The following is a 23,782-nucleotide window of genomic DNA, read 5'->3' on the forward strand; positions in this document are numbered from 1 at the left end:
TTGATCAATAGAATGCAGCAAAATGATGTTTGAGTTCCAAGCCTGAGCCTCAAGAGCCCTTGTGCACCACTCTCTCTCGGAACTCTGCCACTGCCATGAGAACAAGCCCAGACTAACATGCTGCTGCTGAGAGACCATGCAGAGCAGAGGGACAAGTCATCTCAGATGAAGTCATCCTAAACCAGCCAACCTGCCGGCTGACCACAGATGTATGAGAGAAGTCAGCCAACCGTAGACTTGTGAAAAATGATTGCTGTTGTTTTAAACAACTACATTTTGGGGCAGTTTGTTATGCATTAGTATGGTAGCAATACATAACTGATTCAGTCACACAGGCAGTAGGTGGCAGCATCACACATACACAGACTCACATAAAGTGACTGGTGTTGTCATATCATAGAGTTTGGTAATAAAAAAGAAATTAATTAACCCCTGCTCATGGCTTGCCTCTTCTTGCTAAGCCTCGACTTCTATAAGAAACTACAGCCTGCTGAATCCTAGCAAGTGCAGCTGGTGGTGGATCAGCACTGACAGTTGAGTAGAGGCTAGTCTCGGTCTTTCCAAAGCAGAGTCAGCTGAATGAGGATCCCCACTGGAAGACACCTGCTGCTCAGGAATGACTCAGGCCTGGAGTCTTTGATAGTAGAAACCATGGTCTTCAGAAGGCAAGAGGTTCTGTCAGTGCTAGTGATGTTTGCTCTGGCCAGAAATAGTGACAGAGACCAGAGCCTGTGTGTAGCACCTACCACAGCTGGGATGTGTTCCTTTCCCCACTGTTCTTCGAGGAAAGGTACAACCTCTCATTCTTTTATTCATTCAACAAAAAAAAGTATCCACTATGTCTTAGACACTGTTCTAGGTGCTGAGGATGGAACAGTGAATAAAACTAAGTCCCTTCCCCCGATTGAGCTTGTATTTTAGTGGAGGAAACAGATAATATATGCAGATATATAACTCCTAAGTGCTGGGAGGAAAAATGAAGCAGGATTAAGGTGAAAGAGGGACTAGGAGTACAATCAGATTGGGAGGTCAGGGAAGACCTCTTTAAGGAGGTGACACTTGAGCAGAGACCTGCACTAAGTGAGGGAGAAAGACATGCAGATATTGGATTGGTGATCAGCACGGGGAAGAGCACGCCCAGTGTTCTGAAGTAGCAACGTGCTTGATCCTTTAGAGGTACACCTAGCAGCTGAGCGGGAGCAGACTGATCAACGGAGGTGCAGCGAACCACGGGCCAAGGCATGCAGAAGCTGGTGGGCTACGGGACTAGATTTTATTCTATGTTACCACAATCATAACCACTACATACCAGTACACACTAACATTTATGAAGTTTGTTGACTGATGGGAGGAAAAAAAACCTCTCAATTTATATCATTTAAGGCAAACTATACCCAGTCATGGCTACTCATGATTTGTGGAGCTATGTGATTCCTGGGCCCACCTATTGTATCAAAATCTCTGGATATGAAGCCCCAGAATCAGTACCTTTTAAAAAAAAGAACCTCTCAATCCTTATGATGGCGACATATGCAAAGAAAATGTGTGAAAGAGTATATAACAAACTACAACACATACCCCAGGCACTTATTTGAGTCGAAATGCCTTAGAAAACAACTTTTTCAAATACTGTTTTTAAACTCAGCCCTTTTAAGGACAATTCTCTGTCCTTTGTAAAGCTGTTACCAAAGACATCCATTTTGAAATAGCGCCCTAATAAAAAGGATCAATTTGATACTGAATTGCAAACCGGAGTGCACTCAGTATTTGTTGGATGAATGAGTAGCAAGTCTCTTAAGAGTTCAGTGTCAAGTACGTTGGTCACTCTCTTGTACTGGGGTGCTGCTATCTCAGTAGAAACTGTGTAACTCACGGCATTTTCATTATTCCTGCAGCAGGGGGAAAGTTCTCATCTAAATTAGGCACTCTAATGACACAACTTACCTAGGTCTCAAGTTATTTAAAATCCTTTTTGATTCAGACAGATTAACAAATGAATAGATGAAGAGATTTCTAACCTATCACCAGGTATTGTATTATGCAGAATTATCCAAACATTAAAAAAAAAGTTATACTAGAAAACCAACTAGTACACAATTTAAAGAGAAAAAAATTTTATTGTGATATAAAATGCACTTATAAAATGTCCACAGAAGGCATGTAATTCTTCACTGCTATATAAATTTATTGGGAATACTTTATTCACCTTCTATTATGATGATGCCACCTAAAACATACTGTAAACAATGAGTTATACTCTATAACAAATCCATCACTGATTTTCAGCAATCACTGATTTAATAATTAGTTTAAGACTATATAATCACATCTACATTCTGGAATGTCCATTTACTTTCATGTAGTGTAGAATTTAGAGTATAATTGCACATGGATGGTACAGAAAAACATTCACTGCTAAATTATTTTATACCTTCATGGCAAGTTAACATTCTTGCTGACTGAGAATAACAGCTTCAGCCATGGTCTGCAACACAGCTCCAGGATTCTCAACGCAGTATTCGTGTGTGTTTACACGTGTACCCATGGAAACTAAAGTGTATCTTTAGTAAACAAGTGCAACATTAGTGTTGATTATTTTGCATGTTTAAATATTATAGTCTGATTATTTGTAAACAAACAAAACCACACAAATACTCTCAATTCTAGGGAAAAAAATCTGTCAACTCATAATTATTCTAAAATTTTCACTTGAACACACATTGAATTTCTGAAAGGTGCATATATTACCTTAGATAATAAGGTACAAAAATGAGTGTTTCATATTTCATACTATGAAATGTGCATTTCTCATATTTGTTTTATGCAGCATAAAGTTTAGATCAAGAAATTCTAAATTATAGATCCCTACAGTTCATTAAGAAAACTCCTCAAAGTTATGGCTCTTGCAGCAGGTTGAACAGATTGAACATGATGAAGTGTTCTAGCTCCCTCTATTTTCAAGTATCAAAGAAAAATGAGGCTCAAAATCTCTGTAGGTTGTAAGTGAAAATGCAAAGCCTTAGAAAACAGTTAAATGAGTTTTGAAATCAAATATAAATTGAAACAAGATTCTTAAGTGTTTAACTGTATTAGGCTGATAACTACTAGGACTTCAAAACAATTTCATTAAATCTGAATATTTGGTCAAAGTGATAAAGAACACAATTTGCCTATAAATATATGGTTTTGGGGGGAAATCAATCTTGGTATTTAAAACTTTTTCAACATTGTTGACTTTCATTTTGTTTGCTTTTGAATTAAATATTAATTTAATAATTCAATCTGAACATAAATACTTGGCCTCACATTACTTATAATGAAATGACTTACTTTTGAAATGGAAATATTTTAAAGCACTATGAAGAGAATTTACTAAAGCTGTTTAAACATGTCTTTCAACATCATCAGAAATCCTGCAGCATAGAAAATATCTGGTACCCTTAAGGTTTCAGAGTGAACTGATCTTCTGAAACTTTAATGCCATTTAAAAAACCAAAAAGTCAAATAGAAAAGACTGCTGCAATAAAGCACTGTCTCTAAAAGTATATGATCCCACAGCCTGAGAGTTAGCACTGCTCCTCAGAGTAAGCAACTTTCCACCTTTTCCTAGGCACAAAGTTGTCAGCTTAGAAAATAATCTAACCTGGTCCTCACCATATTCGTTAAGTAGTATGAACATTTTCAGTTAAGGTCTTTCTCTCTCCCTTAAAGAAAAACATTTGATGTCTCACTAAAAAGTAATAAGAAGTGTATCTTACTTTGAGACACTACACTTTCTGGAATTGGCCCAACTATATAAAATTTTAAGAATTATGTGAAAGTGTGGAATCATCACACTTCTATGAAAACAGTGTGACAAAATTAAACATCATTATGTTGAACCCTTTTCTAGCTTTAACTCAAAAATAGAAATCATGAGTTTTCTATAACATTAGTTTTAAAAACACACAGAAGTGAAAAGTGCTATTTTCAAAAAGTATAATTTTTTCCCAACTATATATCAACATGGAATGATTTCAGTTCTCCTGTACTAAAAGCTGACTTTTAAAAAACTAGTATTGTCATACTTAATATAATGATTTTAATCAGTAGTGGCTTCAGTTTCAGCTGGACCCCTAATTAGTCTTCGAATTCCTCTTTTCCCTGCAGGACCTTTTGGTTTTGCAAAACTTTGCTTATGTGCATGCTGCTTGGGATGGACTTCTTCATAAAGGAAGTCTGCAGTCAACTCGTCCCCATTGTCTATCTCGATCTGTGAGAGATGAAATTAGTGAAGTGTGATGCAATATGAAAAAGCACAGCATTCAAAAGCTAATACAAGCAACAAGCCAGTTTTCACATGTGAATGCTCACAAATAAATACCTAATACCCACTGCAGCAAGAGGGAATCAAGGACCATATGCACATAGTTTCACTTTCATCTTTTCTGAGAAGGAGGAGAGAGCCAAATGAGATGCTTGAATATATAATCAGCTATAATCACTTTCCATTTGGTTCCCTCTTTCTTCTCCAACTTAACTAATGTTTAAAAGTAGACGCCACTACTATATTCTCAGGTTGTTCTGCTTTGGTACATTATATATAGACAAGAAACATTACCCATGACCCCTTCAATACTTGGGTCACTTGAAATCACTCGGGGAGGGTCGTAAAAATCAAACAAGATAATAAAACAAAGAATATGTGACAAAGACTATATGTGGCCTGGCAAACCCTAAAATATTTACTATCTAGTCCTCTTGTAGAAAACATCAGCCAGCCCCTGCTATAGAAGGTGATACTTAAGAACTTAAAAAGTTTGAAGGGTTCACAGTACCTAAAACACTGGAAGTTTGTAAGGACCTGTGTTGTTTGTTTTTTTTTAAAGATTTTATTTTTTCCTTTTTCTCCCCAAAGCCCCCCAGTACATGGTTGTGTATTTTTAGTTGTGGGTCCAGTTGTAGCATGTGGGATGCCGTCTCAGCATGGCCCGATGAGCGGTGCCATGTCCGCATCCAGGATTCAAACCAGCGAAACCCTGGGCTGCTGAAGCGGAGCACGCAAAATCAACCACTTGGCCATGAAGCTGGCCCCAGGACCTGTGTTTTAAGAGTCGGAGGGCTCAAGAAAAACCATATCCTTCTCCAGGCCTCATATGCATGGCAAATAAATTTAAGAAAAGCGGTAACTTAGCTCCCAAAATTCACGTTTATACCTGTTTCCCCTTTTCCAACAGCTGACACGATTCTCAACCATTCCATGACTCGGTTATAAATGGAGATTATAGTTCCTTTTTAATAGTCTTGAGACAATCATAAGCATGTAGCTCTAGCAGCACTGTCCAACAGAACTTTCTGCAGCATGGAAATGTTCCCTAAATTCTGCACTGTCCAACAGCAGCCACTAGCTACATGTGGCTAATGAGCACTTGAAATGTGACTAATGTGATTAAGGAATTGAATTTTAAATTTTATTTAATTTTAATTTATATTTAAATTTAAATAGCCACATGTAGCTTGTGGCTACATATTAAAAAACACAGATCCATAGGGAGACTACGTTCAAGATAAGTCATCCCCAGGCACTTAGAGTAGAAGAGATCCTAAGGATTTATGAGAACAAGGAAAAAAAACTTTTCATTTATAAATCGCAATATAGCATGAACTACATGGAAAAGACAATAGAAATCTAGCAAAATGAAAAATTCAAAATAAATAGGTAGGTATCAGATAAATACATTAAGATAAATTAGATAAAATAAATTAGATAAATAAATAGGTAGGTAATTACCTTTCTAATGACATCCATTTGTAGTTGTCTTTCTACAATTTCTAGCAGAGGGCTCTTGCAGCTAGAATACAGCATCCGTTCTCTTATACTGCATGTGTATCCAGGCATTGAATAAATAAAAACTGTTAAGTTAAAATAATAATAAATACAGTTAGCATTTCAATTAAAGCAAATACAAGCCTCATAAAACTATAATTAAGCCCTCCAGGCAAGAAGTAATGAATATAGAATAAAGAATATAATGCTGAAATAGCAATAAGCAAAGTGAAAGTAACATGTTAAAAATAATGTACCACATACCTATGGACTCCAAATAGTCTCCTTCATGGTTATGTTTATACAGAAAGAAATGGTAACGTGCTGAATCCTTGGGAATTCTCTTTGGCAAATCTTTTAGTTCCGTATTTGCTGTGTTGGCCAAAATTATAATTTCATTTTTTATATCTATTTCCTGTCAATAAGAAACAAAATACACTAATTAAAACAGATACCCAGAAATTTAAAATTTATAACAAAAAACTAAGAGATAAGCGGAAATTTATAGAGGATTCACTTTTTCACAATGAATATATACTGTTTTTGTAGTTTAAAAAAAAAAGAATAAAAAATAATAAAGAAAATTTAAAATTCTTTAAAAATAAACGTTATACAAGCCATAAGCTACTAAAAAGAACAGCATTTTCAGAATAATGATGGCGTCTCTTACCAATTGCACATAGTTGAGCTGTCTGTGTTTCAATTTCTCCAAAGCCTGAAAAGCTTCTCGAGAAATAGGAAATGCTACTCCTTGTAGTGTTTGATGCTTGGTGTCCACACCCACGTCAGTTTGTACCTAAGTATGACAGATTTAATTCGCTGATCAAGTTTTAGCATTTAGCAGCGTCAGATGGCAAAGATAAGAAAACTCAACCTCTATAAAGTGAGTGTCATTCCACCTTTGCCCATTTTAACAATTAAAATTAAAACTTAAAACAGTACGAACTTAAAAAGCAAATAATTTTTCACATTTGTTCACGTTCTGCTAGCACTTTGTCAACATGCAGAGTGCGTGACACATCTTTATGAAAATGCTGGAAGTGAACATCTGAGTGAATGTGCAGCATTAGTGGGGCTTTGGGGATTTTGTCTGTTTGTTTGGTTTGGCACAACTGCACCAAGCTACATAAGCTCTTTCAAGTGTTTTCAGGTTACACCTTTAATCACAAAACTAAATTTACTTAATAAAATTTATGAACAGTGTAATATCTATACAATATGTATAGAACTTTACTTGTTCTGTTAGACATAAAATGCAACATAAAAATCATGCACTGAACTGAAAGAAATACAAACAGTATACAAAGACACAACACAGCTCAACAAATTATACTACTGCAGAAGTTCCAGACTTAGAGTTTTCATTACTAACAACATGGGTGTGCATGTACTGGAGGAAGAGAAGAGTACTTCAAGAAAGCTTTCAATGAACATTTAAGACTTTTATACTCAATAAATGACAGCTAGTATAGGGTCTCATTTGCAGTGTTGCAACAGAAAGTCAAATAGAAATTTTACTTTTAAAAAAATGAATGGAGATTCTACAGCATAAATGATATTGGAATAATGAAAACATCATAGAACATATGCAAATGCATACCCCAATATGATCCTCTGGGTTCTGATTGCAAGGAATAAAACAAACTATCAAATTCGTAAAAAAAAAAATCACATAAAAATCTCTACTCAAATAACTTGAGTTAAAATAATATAAAGATAGATCCTTGCTATCAGGTTAATATTAATATTCAATCACTTTCCAGACTGACAACTATTAGTCTGTTTCTCAGACTAATGAATAGTGGTTTCTGCTACTTGTTTTCTATAAAATCCCAGTAGAAATATAGTAGCTATTCTAACTTGTAACTAGAATGGCTGCAGTAAACACGTTAAAAATACGATAAACTATAATATGGATGAAATTTACTGACTCTAATATGCTAAACATCTCCCATATATAAATGCACATACTCATCCATGTAGTATTCACAGAAGTCAATTTATAGAGCTTCTAGAAAGCCTAAACATCCTATAGCACTTCTATTTCATTATGTTTAGTCATCACTATTCTCTGAAATAATAAAACAAACCTGCTTCAGGCAACCTCATTAGACACAATATTCTGTGCACTAAATAGGTAACACATACCTTCTCCATTTATTTAGTATTCAAAGTACAAAGTTAGAAACAGAGTTTTACTTCCAACAGGAAGATTTACTATTCTGTCACATATATTATAAAGACAGGAGAAAGCCATTTATGAAATTGACATGAAGTTTAATATTCCTTTTTAACTTTTTTTCCTGAAAAGACATTGAGCACATAGTGTCGTCTCTAAATTAAACAGAGTAAATATAAGCCACCTAACAATTTATTCTCTAGTTACCTCTATACCTATTAATTAAAAATATATTTTCAAACACTTAAAATCTTACAAGAGTTTCAAAAGTGTAATTTACCTCATTAATTTTAATCTGTCGTAATTCTTCCTCAGCTGCAGTCAATGGGGCAGGAGAAGACTGTGACAGCAAATATTTTTTATATCCATGTAATGACACATCTTCCTATAAGCACATAATTGGACTATTATGAGTTATTTTTTAGAAGTAAAACCTCAGTGAGGTTACTTTAGGGAAAACAAAATTATTTATTTAACAGAAAAGAAAATATCAACTGAAAATAAATAGTAGCAAGAACGTTACTATTTCTTCTCATTTTTTTTTAAATCCTCTATTCTATAGGTTTCAGAAATTTTTAAGGGGAGTATCTACTCTTCATTTCCTCAAGTTTTATAATTACTAAATCTTTTGTATGAGTGCGGTGGTCGTAATGCCAGCTACATGATGAACCTGGTCATGCTTCAGTCTGTAGGACAATTATAATTAACATTCTGGGGAAGCCTGCCTTATAATTATTCAATAATCAACATATTCAGATTACGAACTCTGTATTATAATTCACATAATTTCTCCATAATTATTCACAGACAATGATTATTGTTCTTATTTAAAAGAAAAAAAATTCCAGAAAAAAAATTGCATCCACATTGTGTGGTTTGGAAGACTGAGACACCAGGCCAGCTCACAATGAAAGGTGGAGAAGCAAGGCACTCCCAGCTAGGCCTGTGCTCCATGCACTAGCCTGTATTACCTTCTGAAACAGAATCAAAGCGCTAAACAACACCTGGTCAAAAACTGTATTTTGATCTTAATTTGTGTGTTTATGTACAAATACATGTATTTACCATATAAATTTTATAACAAAGTAAGTTCTTAATCATAATTTAACTAAATTTATTAATTAATCAACGAATTATCCCAATTACTTATCAATTATCAATAAACTGCTGCCTCTATCTTCTGGTTTAAGTAATACAGTCACTGCTTCCACAACATGGATATCTGTGTCCAAAACATCTAAAACCTACTCTCTTTTTCAAGTAGTCTGTCATTTTTCTGAGCCTGTTTCCCCATCCTTAAAATGCAAAGGTTGAACTAGATGAGGGGTTGAACTAGAGCATCTCCAAGGTATATCTTAGTTTTTGAAGTCTGTATTCTAGTTTTTGAGGTCCAATAAAGGAGATTCAAACATATTTTAAAAGGATAAGTATAATGTTTTAGTTAACTTGTATATCACACAAAATACAACAATATTTTCTCTCTTATGTTTACAGATTCGCCAATCTGAATTCACATCAATTCCCCATTACCTAGGAGTTCTTCAATCATTTTAACTGCAACATATAGAATCCACATAAAAGTATTAAGTTTGGTACCTTTACTGTTCCAAATAGTTCATCTTTAATGTGGCCACCTCCAAACTCCTTTTTCAGAGTTGCTCTTGTTGCTGCATACAACATTTTTTGACGAACCTAGTAAGTTGTGAAAGTTTACTCATTTTTATAGATGAAAACTATCATTCTAAAAGATAGCATTTTCTGAAAGTATTAAAATCTTCAAGCACATTGACAATACAATAAACTGTGATCAAGCTGAAGTCATTGACTGTAAAATGCTAAAGTATGTGTATACAAATAACCATAATAACAGGAGCATCTAAAATATCAATAGCTATTAAGGTAATTTCAATTTATAAGTCATATTTTTTCAAAAAGCGAAAAAAATCTAAATTAAAAAAATTACTCATTTTTCAAATTATAAAATGAGTTCAAGAATTAAAAAACTACATAAAATACTACTTTATAATATGAAGAGGAAACATCACTGAAATGAAGTAACCTCGATACTGAAATTTTACTTAAATCAAATCTACATCAGATATTACTAATTACGTTGTTTAAGAATCAAATATTCACGGCACACTGATGGCATATACCATTCTATGAAGGACAGAAAGACAAAGGAACTACAATATATATTGCTATTAAAGAGTCTACTAGAGTAGCACCTACGGAAAACTACTAAAGATAACTGCCAACCAATAGAAATCACTTCATAATCCTACATGGTCAAATTAGTATTTCTTTCAGACAGGATATAGGGAATTAAAGAGGAGGGATGACTTTTGAGAATGATATCTAGATAACTTTAATAAGAAACAAGAGGATTAACCTTTAAAATATTGGCCAGTATCCATATATTAATTTTGTCGTTTGTTTTATTTAGTCAGTCTACTAACTTTCCTAACCTGTTTGTGTATATGCCCATCATTTGAATGGTAGCTATTAATACTTAATACGATGTTCAATTAGTCATCAGAATTATTACAATTACTACTCTCAAAGTCATTAGCTTTATTCTTCAGAGGTCCATAGAGTCATTTATAATTGCCACAAACTTTTAAATTAAAAAATCAATAATAACTCTACTGATTTCAAGAGCAAGACTTCTGAATCTAAGCACATTACTTCTGATTACAAATTATCAATCCAAGGGTTTTTTCCCCATAATTATTCCCTTCTATGAGAAGTAACTATTGCTTCTAAACATTCTCTTGGTCTAGGAATATTTCAGAAGAAATTTTCTAGCATTTAATGTTAAACAAGTTACAAAAAAATGACTTACATGAGAATGATCTGGAGACCACGCAATGAATATCCATTCATATCCCTGGGCATTCTGAGAATCTAACCTGAATAATATATAGCATGGTTGTTTGTCCTCCAGCAGGGGTAAAACAAAGGAATCATAATCCTCATCCCAGGAATCTGAAGGCTGACTACATGATCCAATCACAAGCTCCTCTACGAAGAACAAGTTTTAAAAGATACATGAAAGGGTTGAAATATCAAATGGTAGAGTAATAAAGAATAGAAGAAAAAATTAATATACAGTTATTTCCTAATTACCATCATTCATACAAAAGGTTGAAAGGAAAAAGTTGCAACATAGAAAATAATTATAATATAAAGTAGTATTAAAATAGATACAAAGATTTTATGACTAGCATGGTTAAAATGTTACATACATAAAAGCAGGAGAAAGGAACATATAAACATGATCACAGTTGAAATGGATGGCTGAAGAATGGGTGATTATACTGTTTTCCAAAATGTTCATCCTACAAATTATCAACAAAATATATTTAAATAACCGGACTACTACTCAAAGGTAGAATTTCTGAAATTAACATTGAATTGTATAGTAAGAAATACTAAATAAAACCAGGTTTACTTCCTATTTGACCATAAGGCCACAAATTTTAAAATCTGCCCAGAAGCATAAATTGGTCCAGGCACTTTGAGGCGCTATTTGGCAGTCAAGTAAAATTGTGAATGTACTCTGCATAAAGTCTCTTGCATATATACATATATATACACACACACACACACACACACATACAAAGGTGTTCACTGCAGCACTATACAGTAACAGGGGAAACTGAAAATAGTCTAAATTTTCATTAATAAGAGAATGGCATATCCTATGTGGCATAGTCATATGATAAAATTCTATTCATATTTTAAAAGACAGTGAGTTCTCTATCAAAACTAATTACAAAAATAATGTTTACAGAAAAGAAAGATGCAGAATAAGATATCAGTTTATGTGAACTTAAAAACTCAAAACAACACTATATGGTACTTAGGGATACATACAAAAAATAGATTGCACAAATATAAAAACTAACATAACTTCCTCAGGGGAAGGAGGTTCGGAAGTGAAATTGTTTAAAGGGGATGCTCTTATATCACAAAAACATTAAATTTAAAAAAAGGCTTGAAGCAAATGAGATAAAACGTTAGCAGTTATTAATTTAAGGGGAGATGGACATACTTGTTATATTATTTACTCTTTCCAATATCCTTATTTAAAAAATTTTCTCAAAACAAAAATAAACTAAAACCAGAAAATAATGATTTAAGGACTGGTGTCATTTTCCTTCTGTAGAGATGCTAATTAGATAAACTAACTTTTCATTTAGTTTCTTAACTAGTCAGGAAGTGATGGCATTTAAAATTTTAGCTCAATATTTCTAAAATATGCTGTTTTACAGTATATGTTTATTCCTGTTAAAGTGTGGTAATATAGGTAGAACAACTGCATATTTTTCTAACTATTCTGGTATTCTTAATTATATCAGTAGAAAATGGAAAGCAAATTAGATTTACTTCCAGTTTACAAAAGAACAAGTAATCTTTGCAAAGCCAAGTATTTCAAGGTATTTAAAAAATTAGGCCAATGGAATATTTTAACATTCATTTGTGATCAAGTAGTTATAATAACTAATTGTTCAAATTCAGATCTGCCCAAATGAAAAGACTCTGCCACCTAACCAGTTTCCTTGCTTACAGAATTATTTTGAAAGGATCAATTTAGTTTGTTACATTCTCAGAACTTTCCTAAAACAAGAAAGGGGAATCATTTCTGCAGCATAGATTTGCAATTGAGTGGAGAAAATGGGAGAGTTGAAATCCTTTGTTTCAACTTCAAAACTAACTTTACTGAAGAACAATTCACAAGTAACTATTTTTTTGGATAATCACCTGTTTACTGATTTCCATTCCAGAGATGGAAGCACTGACATTAGAAATGGATTGTGGTGCAGAAACTGAGCCACAAAAAAATGAAAGAGGAAGATGTCACATGAAAAACAGCATCTTTCTGTTTCCTTGTTAGCTACAGAATTCAGAAGGCAAGCAAGGGCGACACGCTCAAAATGTATAGGAGCCAAGTTACCTAAAGGCAAGCTTTGAACTTGCTTCACATTACTTAATAGTTCAAATCACTGACAACAACTTAGAAGATTAAAAATATAACACCCAATAATCCAAGGACAAACAATATTTTAATATGTTTAACTAACCATTTTCAATAGATATTTTCAGAAGTCTGTATTTTCCATTTCTTGCTCTGGCAAAAATATCTTTAACATCTTCACTTGCTGTGGAAAGAGATAAAAAAAAAACCTATTTTTTTATACTCATGTATTAATACTTTCTAATGCTACTTAAATGAGGAAAAAATGACCTGTAACAGAGAAAAAAATCTTGAGTATGTAGCATCCTCTTATCAGTAACTTAAATTATAAAACTTAAAGGTATAACATTGTATGCAGCTAAGAAATACAAATAATAATATATTTTAAAACTATATTAATACTAATTCTAACCTGTTTTAGCAAGATAATTCCATAGCAGAAGTAACACGGGAGTGAATAAAGTTATTCAAACCCAATAATGAACAAATTACAATTCTGAAAAACACCTTTACTGCTTGTTTGAAAAACTCTGAAAATCTGCTTTCATTCTCTTCTAGTCCGATTTCAAGCTTATGGTAAACAAAGACAGCTTCATTAAATCATTTTCTACATTTTCTCATTAAAAACAACAATAAATAGATATCCTATCCTGATTAAAGAAAAAGTCAATAAAATGCATGCAATCTTATACTTCTGGTTATATTTTTCCAATTTGTATTTCTCGAAAAGCCGGAGTAAGTTCACTGAGCAAATATACGTTTAATAACCCAAACTTGTGTTCCGATTAAAGCTTCAAATTTCGTTCTTGGGTTGCATATTGACAGCAAGAACCACTATTTAAGAGTGCCTGCTATAAGGCTCAAGCTTGAAAGCCAGTACTTAACATATTTAAATACCAAAACCAACGCGGACAAATAAAACAATGCTTATAGATTTGAGACTACTTTGCTTCTGTTTGTGTGTGCAGGGGGCGGTGTGGGGTGCTGTCAAGGACCCTTAAGAACAAAACACAATTAAGTGCTCTTCTGGGGAAAAGATTCGTTGTCTATGAACAGGAAGAGCTTGGGTTTACATTAGAACTCGTTAAGTGATCACGAGTAACCCCGGGATATACTATTTGATTCTGATGAGGTGAGCACTTCCAGACTGTTCATTTTCAAACCGGGAAATAATGGAGGTCAGATATAACTGCACATTAAACTGGCAGCTTGGGGTGATTAAATGCAGCCACACAGATCCGACTTTTCAGTTCCCTGGGGAGTCCCTAAGAAAAAGATCAAAACACCCCATACTCAGGATTTCTCAGAAAACAGTTCACCTTCCCATTTTGGAAGGAAATGCGGAAGAGTTTGGGAAGTACCCTTGCTAGAATTTTTTTTTAATCCTATCAACTTTGTTTTTATAATCAAAATCCTCTAACAGTCTCCTTTGGACCGTGAAAAGGAAACTTTGCCTGTCTCTCGACAGCAAAAGGAGCCCCAGTCGCCTCTACGGCTCCAGGTCCTCCCTACGGGCTGAAAATGGGCAAAGTCGGGCTCAGGTCGGGGACTGGGGAAGGCACGCCCCCTTCACCACCGCCGCCTCGCAAACCGAGTTCCTTCGCTCCTGCGAATTTCGGGTCCGTCTGCAACGTGGCGGCGGCCGGGCCGGGCCGGGAGGGACACGGGCCGGGAGCACCCGGGACACGGGAGCGCGGAAAGGCGCCAAGGCCCGGCTCGCCCCGCGAGACCGCCTCCCCGCGCTCCCGGCCCGACTCCGGCCCTGCCCGACCCGCAGCCGGCCCGGCCCGGCTGGGCCTCCCGGGAGCCCCTTCCCCACGGGCCGCGCCGGGCGCCGTTACCTTGGATGCCGGTCTGGTGGGACATGGCGGCGGCCGCGGGATCCCGGCTCCGGCGCTGAGTGCGGCGAGCGGCCCCGGCCGGCGGCTCCAGGAAGTGGCGGCTCCCTTGCCGGCCCCGGCGCGTCATCAGCCTGCGACCCGGGGCCGCCCCGCCCCACTCAGGGCCAGGGCTTCCACGTGCGACCGCGGTGCGCCGGCGCTGCCCCTGCGCCCTGCACGCCGCCGGCTGCACCTACACGCCTCCGGCCTCGCCTCCGGCTCTTGGCTGGGGTCCCGCCAGCAGCCCTGGTCGGCGGTCTTCCCGCTCCACCGTAGTGAAACGCCACAGAGCCAGCAGAATGCCTCTCCCCTCGGTGTCTGCCCGCCGGCGACCCTGCGACGCCGTCATTTGCTGGCTCAGCGAAAGGATGCTCAAAAATGGAAATGACCATTTTACGAAATACATTTTCAGCTTAAAAAGGATGTGCGCAATATCCTTCTTGCTTAACTCTTCCTGCAATCTATGTAGTTTAACGTAAAGTGTCACTCCCTGTCCTATTTTTAAAAACGAGAGTTCATATATAGGCGGCTCCCATCAAATTTCCCCAAGCTTTTAAATTAAGCTTGATACTGAACCTCTTAATCTCAAATTCGCGTGCCCGATGTCCAGCAAGCCAAACACTGAGACATTGGTGCACGGAGATGGATTAAGGCCCCATTCTAGTTGGCCTAAACGAAAAGGGAGCATGGGTTACTCAAATGCGACTTCGCCAGAGCAAAAAGCAGGGGGGGGGGGGGGTTATAGAGCTAAGGGGCTGGGCAGGAGGAGCTTGTGAGAAACAAAGGGGTCACTTGGGATAAGCCTTTGGACAATACACAACAGCTACTCGGGTCTGGCCACGGTCATCGCAAGCTCCCTGAAGGCATTCTCTTTCTTCTGCAGAACAAACTTAAAAATCCTCAAGACAAAGTCACCCCTCAAAGTGAACCAGAAAACAGCAAATTGACAAGATTCATAACAAGGCCGAAAGGCAATCATGTTCTTATTGAATATCTACAGTATCCGTTGAGTACCGGCTTCAAGTTCATCGCAGGCTGTTACTTTGTCTTGTTTTGGTTGGGCGCTTTTAGAAACCAAGTTTTCCCTTCTCTTCATTCCAAAAAGAGAGCCACAGAGTGAGAAGATAAGCTGACTTGAGTACTCCTCCCTGGTCAGTTCCACCATTGCGAACTGTAATACTGCTGTGCTTTACATTGGCTGTTTATTCTTTAATCAAATAATTATTCATGATTCACTTGGATAAGTTTGTAAGGTAACAGCAGACATTATTGAAAATTCTTTTCCACTTTTTGCTTTTATGAATATATGCTTGCCTTTCTAAGGATAATTTTAGTAGTTATTTTTGTACTATTTTTCTACCGCTCCTGGGTTATGGTTTCCTAGGTAGGAGGCTGGGTCTTTTGTTTCTAGGGCCTTGAATTGACAAATATACAAAATTACAATCTGTTTATCAGCCAATACTTTGTTCAGGCCAATAATATAAGGGCGAGTTAACAAAATCACTCTTCAAATGCAATGTATTTTTAATTAGTTATTAGCCAGCAGGCCTGCAATTGTTTTTCTTTATACAGATCATAGCAAACATGGTTGCTATGTTCTGTTCCTTGTTATCTAAACTCTGTTTCTCAAACAGATCCTCATGTTCTGGAATAAGCATAATTTAATCCGAGTTTAATGACCAGTTTGGATTTAAGAAATGCAGGGAGCAGTTTCATTCTAATCAAATTCTTCCTGACACAACAGTTCACCCTGATTTACTAGTTTTGATTGCATTGCTGAGTTCATCTGCAATATTTGACTGATTTGTGTTCTGGTGACTAGGGAAGGTTGCTTAAAGAAGTTGGCATTGCTCAAAAGTACTCATGAGAAAAAATAACTCTCCCATATTCATGCTTAGAAAAGACCACGGTATGCTCAGTCCTGAGGAGGAGGAAAGTCCACTTAGGTGGGATGGGACTACCCGGACATCCTCCAGAAGGTCTTATTTTCTGCCAGTTTGGTAGTTTGACTTAAACGCTGCATGGGCCTGGGGTGCATTGTTTTTGAAACAGCAGAAGTTCCTCTGAGCAAAAGAGGGAAAAGAGGGAAAAGAGAGAATGGAAAAATATTTGCTAAGCTATAAAGAACATGACCAAAATGATCTTTTCCACTGTCCATCAACATTTCTACATATAGTTATATAATTTTCTCTATGTTTCACTATGTTCTATGTATGTGCAAAAAAGTAGAGTGGATTCTTTTTTTTTTTCAAGTATGCATTTTTGGTGAGGAAGATTGGCCCTGAGCTAACATCTATGCCAAGCTTCCTCTTTTTTTTTCTCCCCAAAGCCCCGGTACATAGTTGTATACCCTAGTTGTAAGTCCTAGTTCTTCTATGTGGGATGCTGCCTCAGCATGGCTTGATGAGGAGTGTGTAGGTCCATGCCCGGGGTCCAAACCAGCGAACCCCAGGCTGCCTAAGTGGAGCACATGAACTTAACTACTATGCCACTGGGCTGACCCCCTAAAAATGGATTCTTGATGCTTTCATAGGACGTGTTTTATGAAAATGTTTATGGTTAATATTGATGGTACACTTAAATCTCACCAATTTGATATGTATGATGTTTATTTCAGATTGGGTTAAAGCTGAAAGTTTGGCATTGTACTAACTTGGGAGAAATGGTTTATTGATTATACAGAGTGCTAGTAATACATGTATTTTACCTATTTAAGAGAACAGATTGTAATAGAAATCCTGCTCCTTTAGTTAATCTTTCTTGCTTACATCTTAAATTTGCTCCCAATCATGTAACTTCTCCCCTTAACTTAAAAAAGTTGTGGTAAAATACACATAACATAAAATTTAATATCTTAACCATTTTTAAGTATATAGTTCAGTAGTGTTAAATATATTCGCCGTGTTGTTCAACCAATCTCCAGAACTCTGTTCATCTCGCAAGTCTGAAACTCTATTTTCATTTAACAACTCCTCATTCACACCCAATCCTAGCCCCTGGCAAATGACATTCTACTTTCTATATCTATGAATTTGACTACTCTTGGTACCTCATACAAGTGGAATCATACAGCATTTATCTTTCTGTGACTGGCTTATTTCATTTAGCATAATGTTCTCAAGATTCATCCATGTTGTAGCATGGGTCAGAATTTCCTTCCTTTTTAAGGCTGAATAATATTCCATTGTATGCATATGTCACATTTTGTTTATCCATTCATCCATCAATGGACACTTGGGTTACTTCCACCTTTTGGCTATTATGAATAATACTGCTGTGAACATAGGTGTACAAATATCTATTCTAGTTCTTGCTTTCAATTCTTTTGGGCATATACCCAGAAGTGGAATTGCTAGATGGTATGGTAATTCTATTTTTAATATTTTTGAGGAAACTCCATACTGTTTTCCATAGTAGCTGCACCATTTTACATTCCCAGCAACAGTGTGCAATAGTTCCAGTTTCTCTATATCCTCGCCAACACTTATTTTCTGTTTTGGTTTGTTTTTATGTTAGCCATCCTAATGGGTGTGAAGAGGTATCTCGTTGTGATTTTGATTTACATTTCCCTAATGATTAGTGATGTTGAGCATTTTTTTCTTGTATTTGTTGGCCATTTGTATAGTTCTTGGAGAGATGTCTATTCAAGTCTTTTACCCATTTTTAAACTGAGTTGTTTGGTTTTATTTTTGATATTGAGTTGTAGGAGTCCTTTCTATATTCTGGAGATTGACTCCTTACCAGATATATGACTGGCAAATATTTTCTTCCATTCTGTAGGTTTTCTTTGTAATCTGTTGATTGTGTCCTTTGATGCACAGAAGTTTTTAATTTTGATGTAGTTCAGTATATCTTTTTAATTTTTATTGCTTCTCCCTTTAACTTTAGAATATCTTTACTTATCTTCTAGCTTTCCTTCCCTATGTTCCTACGAAATGTCTTGTGAATATTATCTATACCTTTTATGTACACTTTCTTACCTCTCACTCCCTAAATCCATGGTTCCCAAACTGTGTGCCAAGGTGCCCCAACCCACAGTGAGCTCGGGAGGGCCTGGGGGATACTGCAGATTTTTGAGGGAAACGTGGTGACACTCAACGTCTTCCTGACATCCCACAGAATATTAGCTCAAGATACTTACGGTTTCAACATTAGATAACTCTACAGTTCTTTCGACAATGCTATTTCTTTGAAAAGCTGGATTTTTAATGGTTACTATGATTAAAAAAAAAGCAACTGTAGAGTGAAAATCAATGTGGAACAGGAAATGACAGTGGCTGGTGTCCAATCTAATTTCAAAGTAAAGAAGTTGTGTAGTGTGTAGCAGGTGCATGCATCCCATTCGTAAGTAATTGTGATTATTTAAAAATAAAATCAATTGTTATTTTTTTTTTCAATTTATATGTATTGTTTTTTCAAACAGCTACTAAGTTTCTGTACTTAAATACTGATTAACTTGTTGGAAACCTGTTGGTTGGCAAACTAGCCCTGTAAATGAAGGGCAAGGAGAGACTGAAGAAGGAGGAAGAACATTCCAGATTGGCAGGGAGCAGGTTTAATAAGCAAAGGAGCTTAGCTACAAGGCTTGTCTTGGTGGCCACGAGACAAGCAGATCTCCTCCTATGCCCGCCAGCACCTTAAAAGTTTATATAGAAGCCTTGACTGTGTTCAGTCGACTATACTGACCAGATGATTTTAACAACACTTTACTCATTCAAGGCTGTGTCCTTGGAACAGCTCCCACAGGGGGAACGGTAGGCAGAGTGTACATTCCAAGGACAGGGGAGGTACTGAGGAGCCTCTGATTGCCTGGGTCCAGCTCACAGTAAACCAGCGGTCACATCTTCTCAATCACCTCCTCCAACAGTACTGATGACTTAATAACCGAATTGTTAAGTATTTCTTTTGACCTAGGAACACTATGAGAAAATCACTGAGAAACAAAAAGCCCTAAAAACTGAGAAAGTTTGGGAACCTCTGCCTTACAACCTTTGCATATGGCTTTCTCCACACCACTGTATTGAAACTATTTTCTTAAATGTCACCGATGTCTTTCTTCTTAATAGTAAATCAATTATATTTATTCTCAGATGTTTTATTAGTTTCCTGTAGCTGCTGTAACAAATTTAGCACAAACTGGGTATCTTAAAACTACAGAAATTTCTTCTCTCACAATTCTGAGGGCCAGAAGTCCAAAATCAAGGTGCGAGCACAGCTGCATCCCTCTGGATGATCTTGAGAAGAATCTCTCCTTGCCTCTTCCAGCTTGCAGTGGCTGTTGGCATTCTTTGACTTGTGGCTACATGACTCCAGTGTCTACCTCTGTGGTCACATTGCCTCTTCCTCTTCTGACTGTCTGAACTCTTTCTCTGCCTTTCTCTCGTAAGGACACTTGTCATTTGGATTTAGGACCCACTAGGATAATCCAGGATGATCTCTTCATTTCAATATCCTTACCTTAATTGCATTTGCAAAGACGCTTTTTCCAAATGAGCTAACATTCACAGGTTCCAGAGATTAAGATGTGGCCGTATCTCTTGGGGGGGTTACAGTCCAACCCACTACAGATGTCTGAGGCTTTTGATACTCTTGATCAGTGCTTCTGCTTAACATACTCCTTTTTCTCATTCTTTGATGCTGCACAAACTGATATTCCTCTTAACTTGGCTGGGTCATTGTGCCTGGAGTATCATTGTCAAACATTATTTGGGATATTACTGTGAGGGATGAGTTTAACACTTAAATTGGTGGACTTTGAGTGCAGCAGATTATCCTCCTTAGTGTGGATGGGCCTCATCCAGTTAATTGAAGGCCTTGGTAGAATAAAGACGGGCCTACCCAGAGCAGGAAGGAGTTCTGCCAGCAGACTGCCTTTAGACTTGCACTTCAACTCTTCCCTGAGTCTCCAGCCTGCCAGCTCACCCCATCAGATTTTGGACTCACCAAGTCTCCATAATTGGGTGAGCCAATTCCTTAAAATAATCAGTCTCCGCCCCCATCCCTTTCTCTGTCTCTCTCTATATATTTCCTTTCTCTCCCTATATGTACATCTGTTGGTTGTGTTTCTCTAGAGAATCCTGACTGATATCCTTTAACTTCTTCTCTGTCTTCTTTACCTTACTTTGTCAACATATGTAATAAAAAGAATTCATTATGTCTTCAACAAAGAAGCCCTACCCTAGACTTCAGTGTTTCTCTGTACGATAGCATCACTTAAAAGCAGGCCCTTCTAATCTGCCTCCAGACCTGGGAGGACTTGCTTATATTAACCACATTGCTGGTACCAGATGTAAAAGTAAGACAGATCATAATTAAAATGCTCAAATTTGAAAGTGTGAGGTGCAACTCTTCCATATTCAGTTTATATTCAGTAAATCACTCTTGCCAATTAGCAAAGTTTAAGGAAGGATTCAACAGAAAAGGCAATTAGTGTTATATAAAATAAATTATTCTGTTTACCCAGTCCCTTACTTATGCCTCTTTCAAATCCTCACCTCCAATTATTTTCTAAATCTTACGGATTCCACTGGTTTTGTTTGGAGAGCAAAACCCATCTTTGGGTCCCTTCTTTGTGTCTCATTGCCCTACTCTTCGTACCTCACGTTATTTTCTATTTTTGCCCCGCATTAACAAATCCATGCTCAACTGTCAAGTTCATTTCCTGAAATGCTCTTCTGACTGGTCATCCCCTGCATGCTGACTCTCAATGCCTCCCCACTGCCCACAGAATATGTTCCAAGCTCCTCGATTTGGCACCCAAGACCCCCTGCAATGTCTTTCCTGGTTGTGCCCTATACTCCAGTCAAACTGACACAGTCATCCCTAACAGCTACATTGCATTGTCTTTTATCATGTTGTTTTCCTGATCTGGAAGACAGCTCTTCACTCCCTTAGCTATACCCCAGCCCTTTCTCTGCTGTCTCTGCTTTTCAATATTTAACCCATCCTTTGGAGCCATATCACCTTCCATGAAATCTTTCTTCAATCTCAGTTATGTACGAAGACTTGTTTCTTCAAGTGCCTGTAGCGTTTTATATGTCTCTTCTAGCACCTCTCTTACTCTTTCCTGTGGTCACAGACGTATGTGAACTTATCCCAGTCTTCCTAATAGACTGTATAGTCCTTGACATCAGGGACTTTATTACTGCTCCTTTTTGTATCTCACATGTATTTAGTACCCACTCATTCATCTGTTCTTTCATTCACTACATTAAGTGCTCTCAAATTGGGGGTGTAATCATGATCACAATGCTCTGTAAACAGTTCTGGAATTTTAAAAGTCTTGATAATTTTTGTTTTGCATATGGAAAGTAGATGTTGCTAAGTCACTTATCCTCAGTGGAGCTACAAAATAAGGGGGCCGAATAGTTTTCTAAGAATGCTTTTTTAAGTTATCAAATTTTGTGATTCTTTGGTAACTAAAATGACTAGATATTCACTCAGTAAAACAACTGTTTAGAAGCCGTTCCAATTAGTTTGTGCAATTAAACTGAATTTCTTTTGAAAAATCTGCATTGTAAGATTTTTCTTGAAAATGTCCTTTCGGGGCTGGCCTGATGGTGTAGCAGTTAAGTTGGCACACTCTGCTTCAGCAGCCTGGGGTTTGCTGGTTCACATCCCAGGCATAGACCTACACACCATTTATCAAGCCATGCTGTGGCAGGTGTCCCACATATAAAATAGAGGAAGATGGGCACAGATTTTAGCTCAGGACCAATCTTCCTCAGCAAAAAGAGGAGGATTGGCAGCAGATGTTAGCTCAAGGCTAATCTTCCTCAAAAAAAAAAAGCTTTATTTTTATGGTAATTATGTTTTTAGCAGTGACTGCTCAGATGGTTAAAAAAATTGCATCCTCTAACTCTTACCTCTTTCTTTAAAAATTAACTGATTTAGGGCCAGCACTGGTAGCCTAGTGGTTAAGTTCAGCATGCTCCACTTCGGCAGCCAGGGTTCAGTTCCTAGGCATGGACCTACACTGCTCTGTTAGCAGCCATGCAGTGCTGGTGGCTCACATACTTAAAAATAGAGGAAGATTGGCACAGATGTTAGCTCAGGGTGAATATTCCTCAGCCAAAAAAAAAAAAAAAAGAAAAAAAACTGATTTAACATTGGCACCTTACTGTTGGCCCTATCAACTTATGTGTTATTTCCTATTATTTATGTGTGAATCCTCTGCCATGAATATTTTCCCAGTTTTCCTCATCTATTGTGTCTCCAGTTATTAGGCATTTATCAGAGCTGTCATAATAATAGTACCTTAGGTTTGTATAATGGTTTCCAGTTTTCAAAGAATATATATGGACTTATTTGAGCACCAACATAATCCAATCTGACAGGCTGAGTGAAATATTATCAGGGTATATGTTCTAACTTTCAGAGATTTGGAAATTGAGGCATAGAGAGAGGAAGTCAGCAAGTTTCAAGGCTAGAGGTGTTTGTAAGAGCAGAAACCATTTTAAGACAATGTATGCAAATAATAGAATTCATTATAAGGGTACAGGAGAATCTCATGGATCCCAAGGGCCTGTCTTCATCTCTGCTTTTCTGTCTTTCTCTCTCCAAGTGGGATCTCTCTGCTTGTGCAGTCAAAATAGCAGACTATGGCTACTGTACACTTCCCAAATTGACAGTCACGGTTCTAGCTACATGCAGAGATTAAATAATTGTTCCTAAGTCTAAGTTCCAAATCTCTAGGACAGCATATGATTGACCCTGCTTGTCTCAGGTTCAAATCATCCTTGGACAATCTGGCTGGCTTACCTAGTACACATGGCCCCATGAATGAGAGCGATGACTAGAGGAGCAGGGAGATGGATCCTGGTTTGGAAAACAGCCTTAGAATTCCTACTTTTTACAATTTGGTGGAGTTGGTGCTTAGAATCCAAGTTGGAAGTGACAAAGTCAAATGCGTACAGAGGGCAGTTAAATAGCATAAC

The 23,782-nt window shown here is 37.1% G+C and overlaps 1 protein-coding gene and 1 long non-coding RNA gene across 3 annotated transcripts; one reads left to right on the forward strand and one right to left on the reverse strand.

Moving 5' to 3' along the window:
* Window positions 1-2,097: 2,097 nt before the first annotated feature.
* On the reverse strand, window positions 2,098-15,220 carry TWF1 (twinfilin actin binding protein 1). Of its 2 annotated transcripts, XM_070271270.1 has the most exons (10): window positions 14,808-15,200; window positions 13,073-13,150; window positions 10,831-11,009; window positions 9,582-9,677; window positions 8,266-8,370; window positions 7,407-7,427; window positions 6,477-6,602; window positions 6,071-6,221; window positions 5,771-5,892; window positions 2,098-4,252 (listed from the first exon to the last, which is right to left on the reverse strand). In XM_070271270.1, exons 1-10 carry the CDS (start codon window positions 14,932-14,934, stop codon window positions 4,082-4,084), a joined length of 1,176 nt encoding a protein of 391 aa, XP_070127371.1. In that variant the 5' UTR covers window positions 14,935-15,200; the 3' UTR covers window positions 2,098-4,081. The 2 variants fall into 2 exon arrangements, with proteins under 2 accessions (XP_070127371.1, XP_023499174.1); XM_023643406.2 differs by lacking the exon at window positions 7,407-7,427 and having other exon boundaries at window positions 14,808-15,220.
* On the forward strand, window positions 15,140-19,241 carry LOC138924791 (uncharacterized). Its single transcript, XR_011440046.1, has 2 exons — window positions 15,140-15,270; window positions 15,730-19,241. It is a non-coding gene; the product is annotated as an uncharacterized lncRNA (long non-coding RNA).
* Window positions 19,242-23,782: the final 4,541 nt, after the last annotated feature.

Source organism: Equus caballus, chromosome 6 (genome assembly GCF_041296265.1).
Source record: "Equus caballus isolate H_3958 breed thoroughbred chromosome 6, TB-T2T, whole genome shotgun sequence".
In the NCBI taxonomy this organism is placed as follows: Eukaryota; Metazoa; Chordata; class Mammalia; order Perissodactyla; family Equidae; genus Equus; species Equus caballus.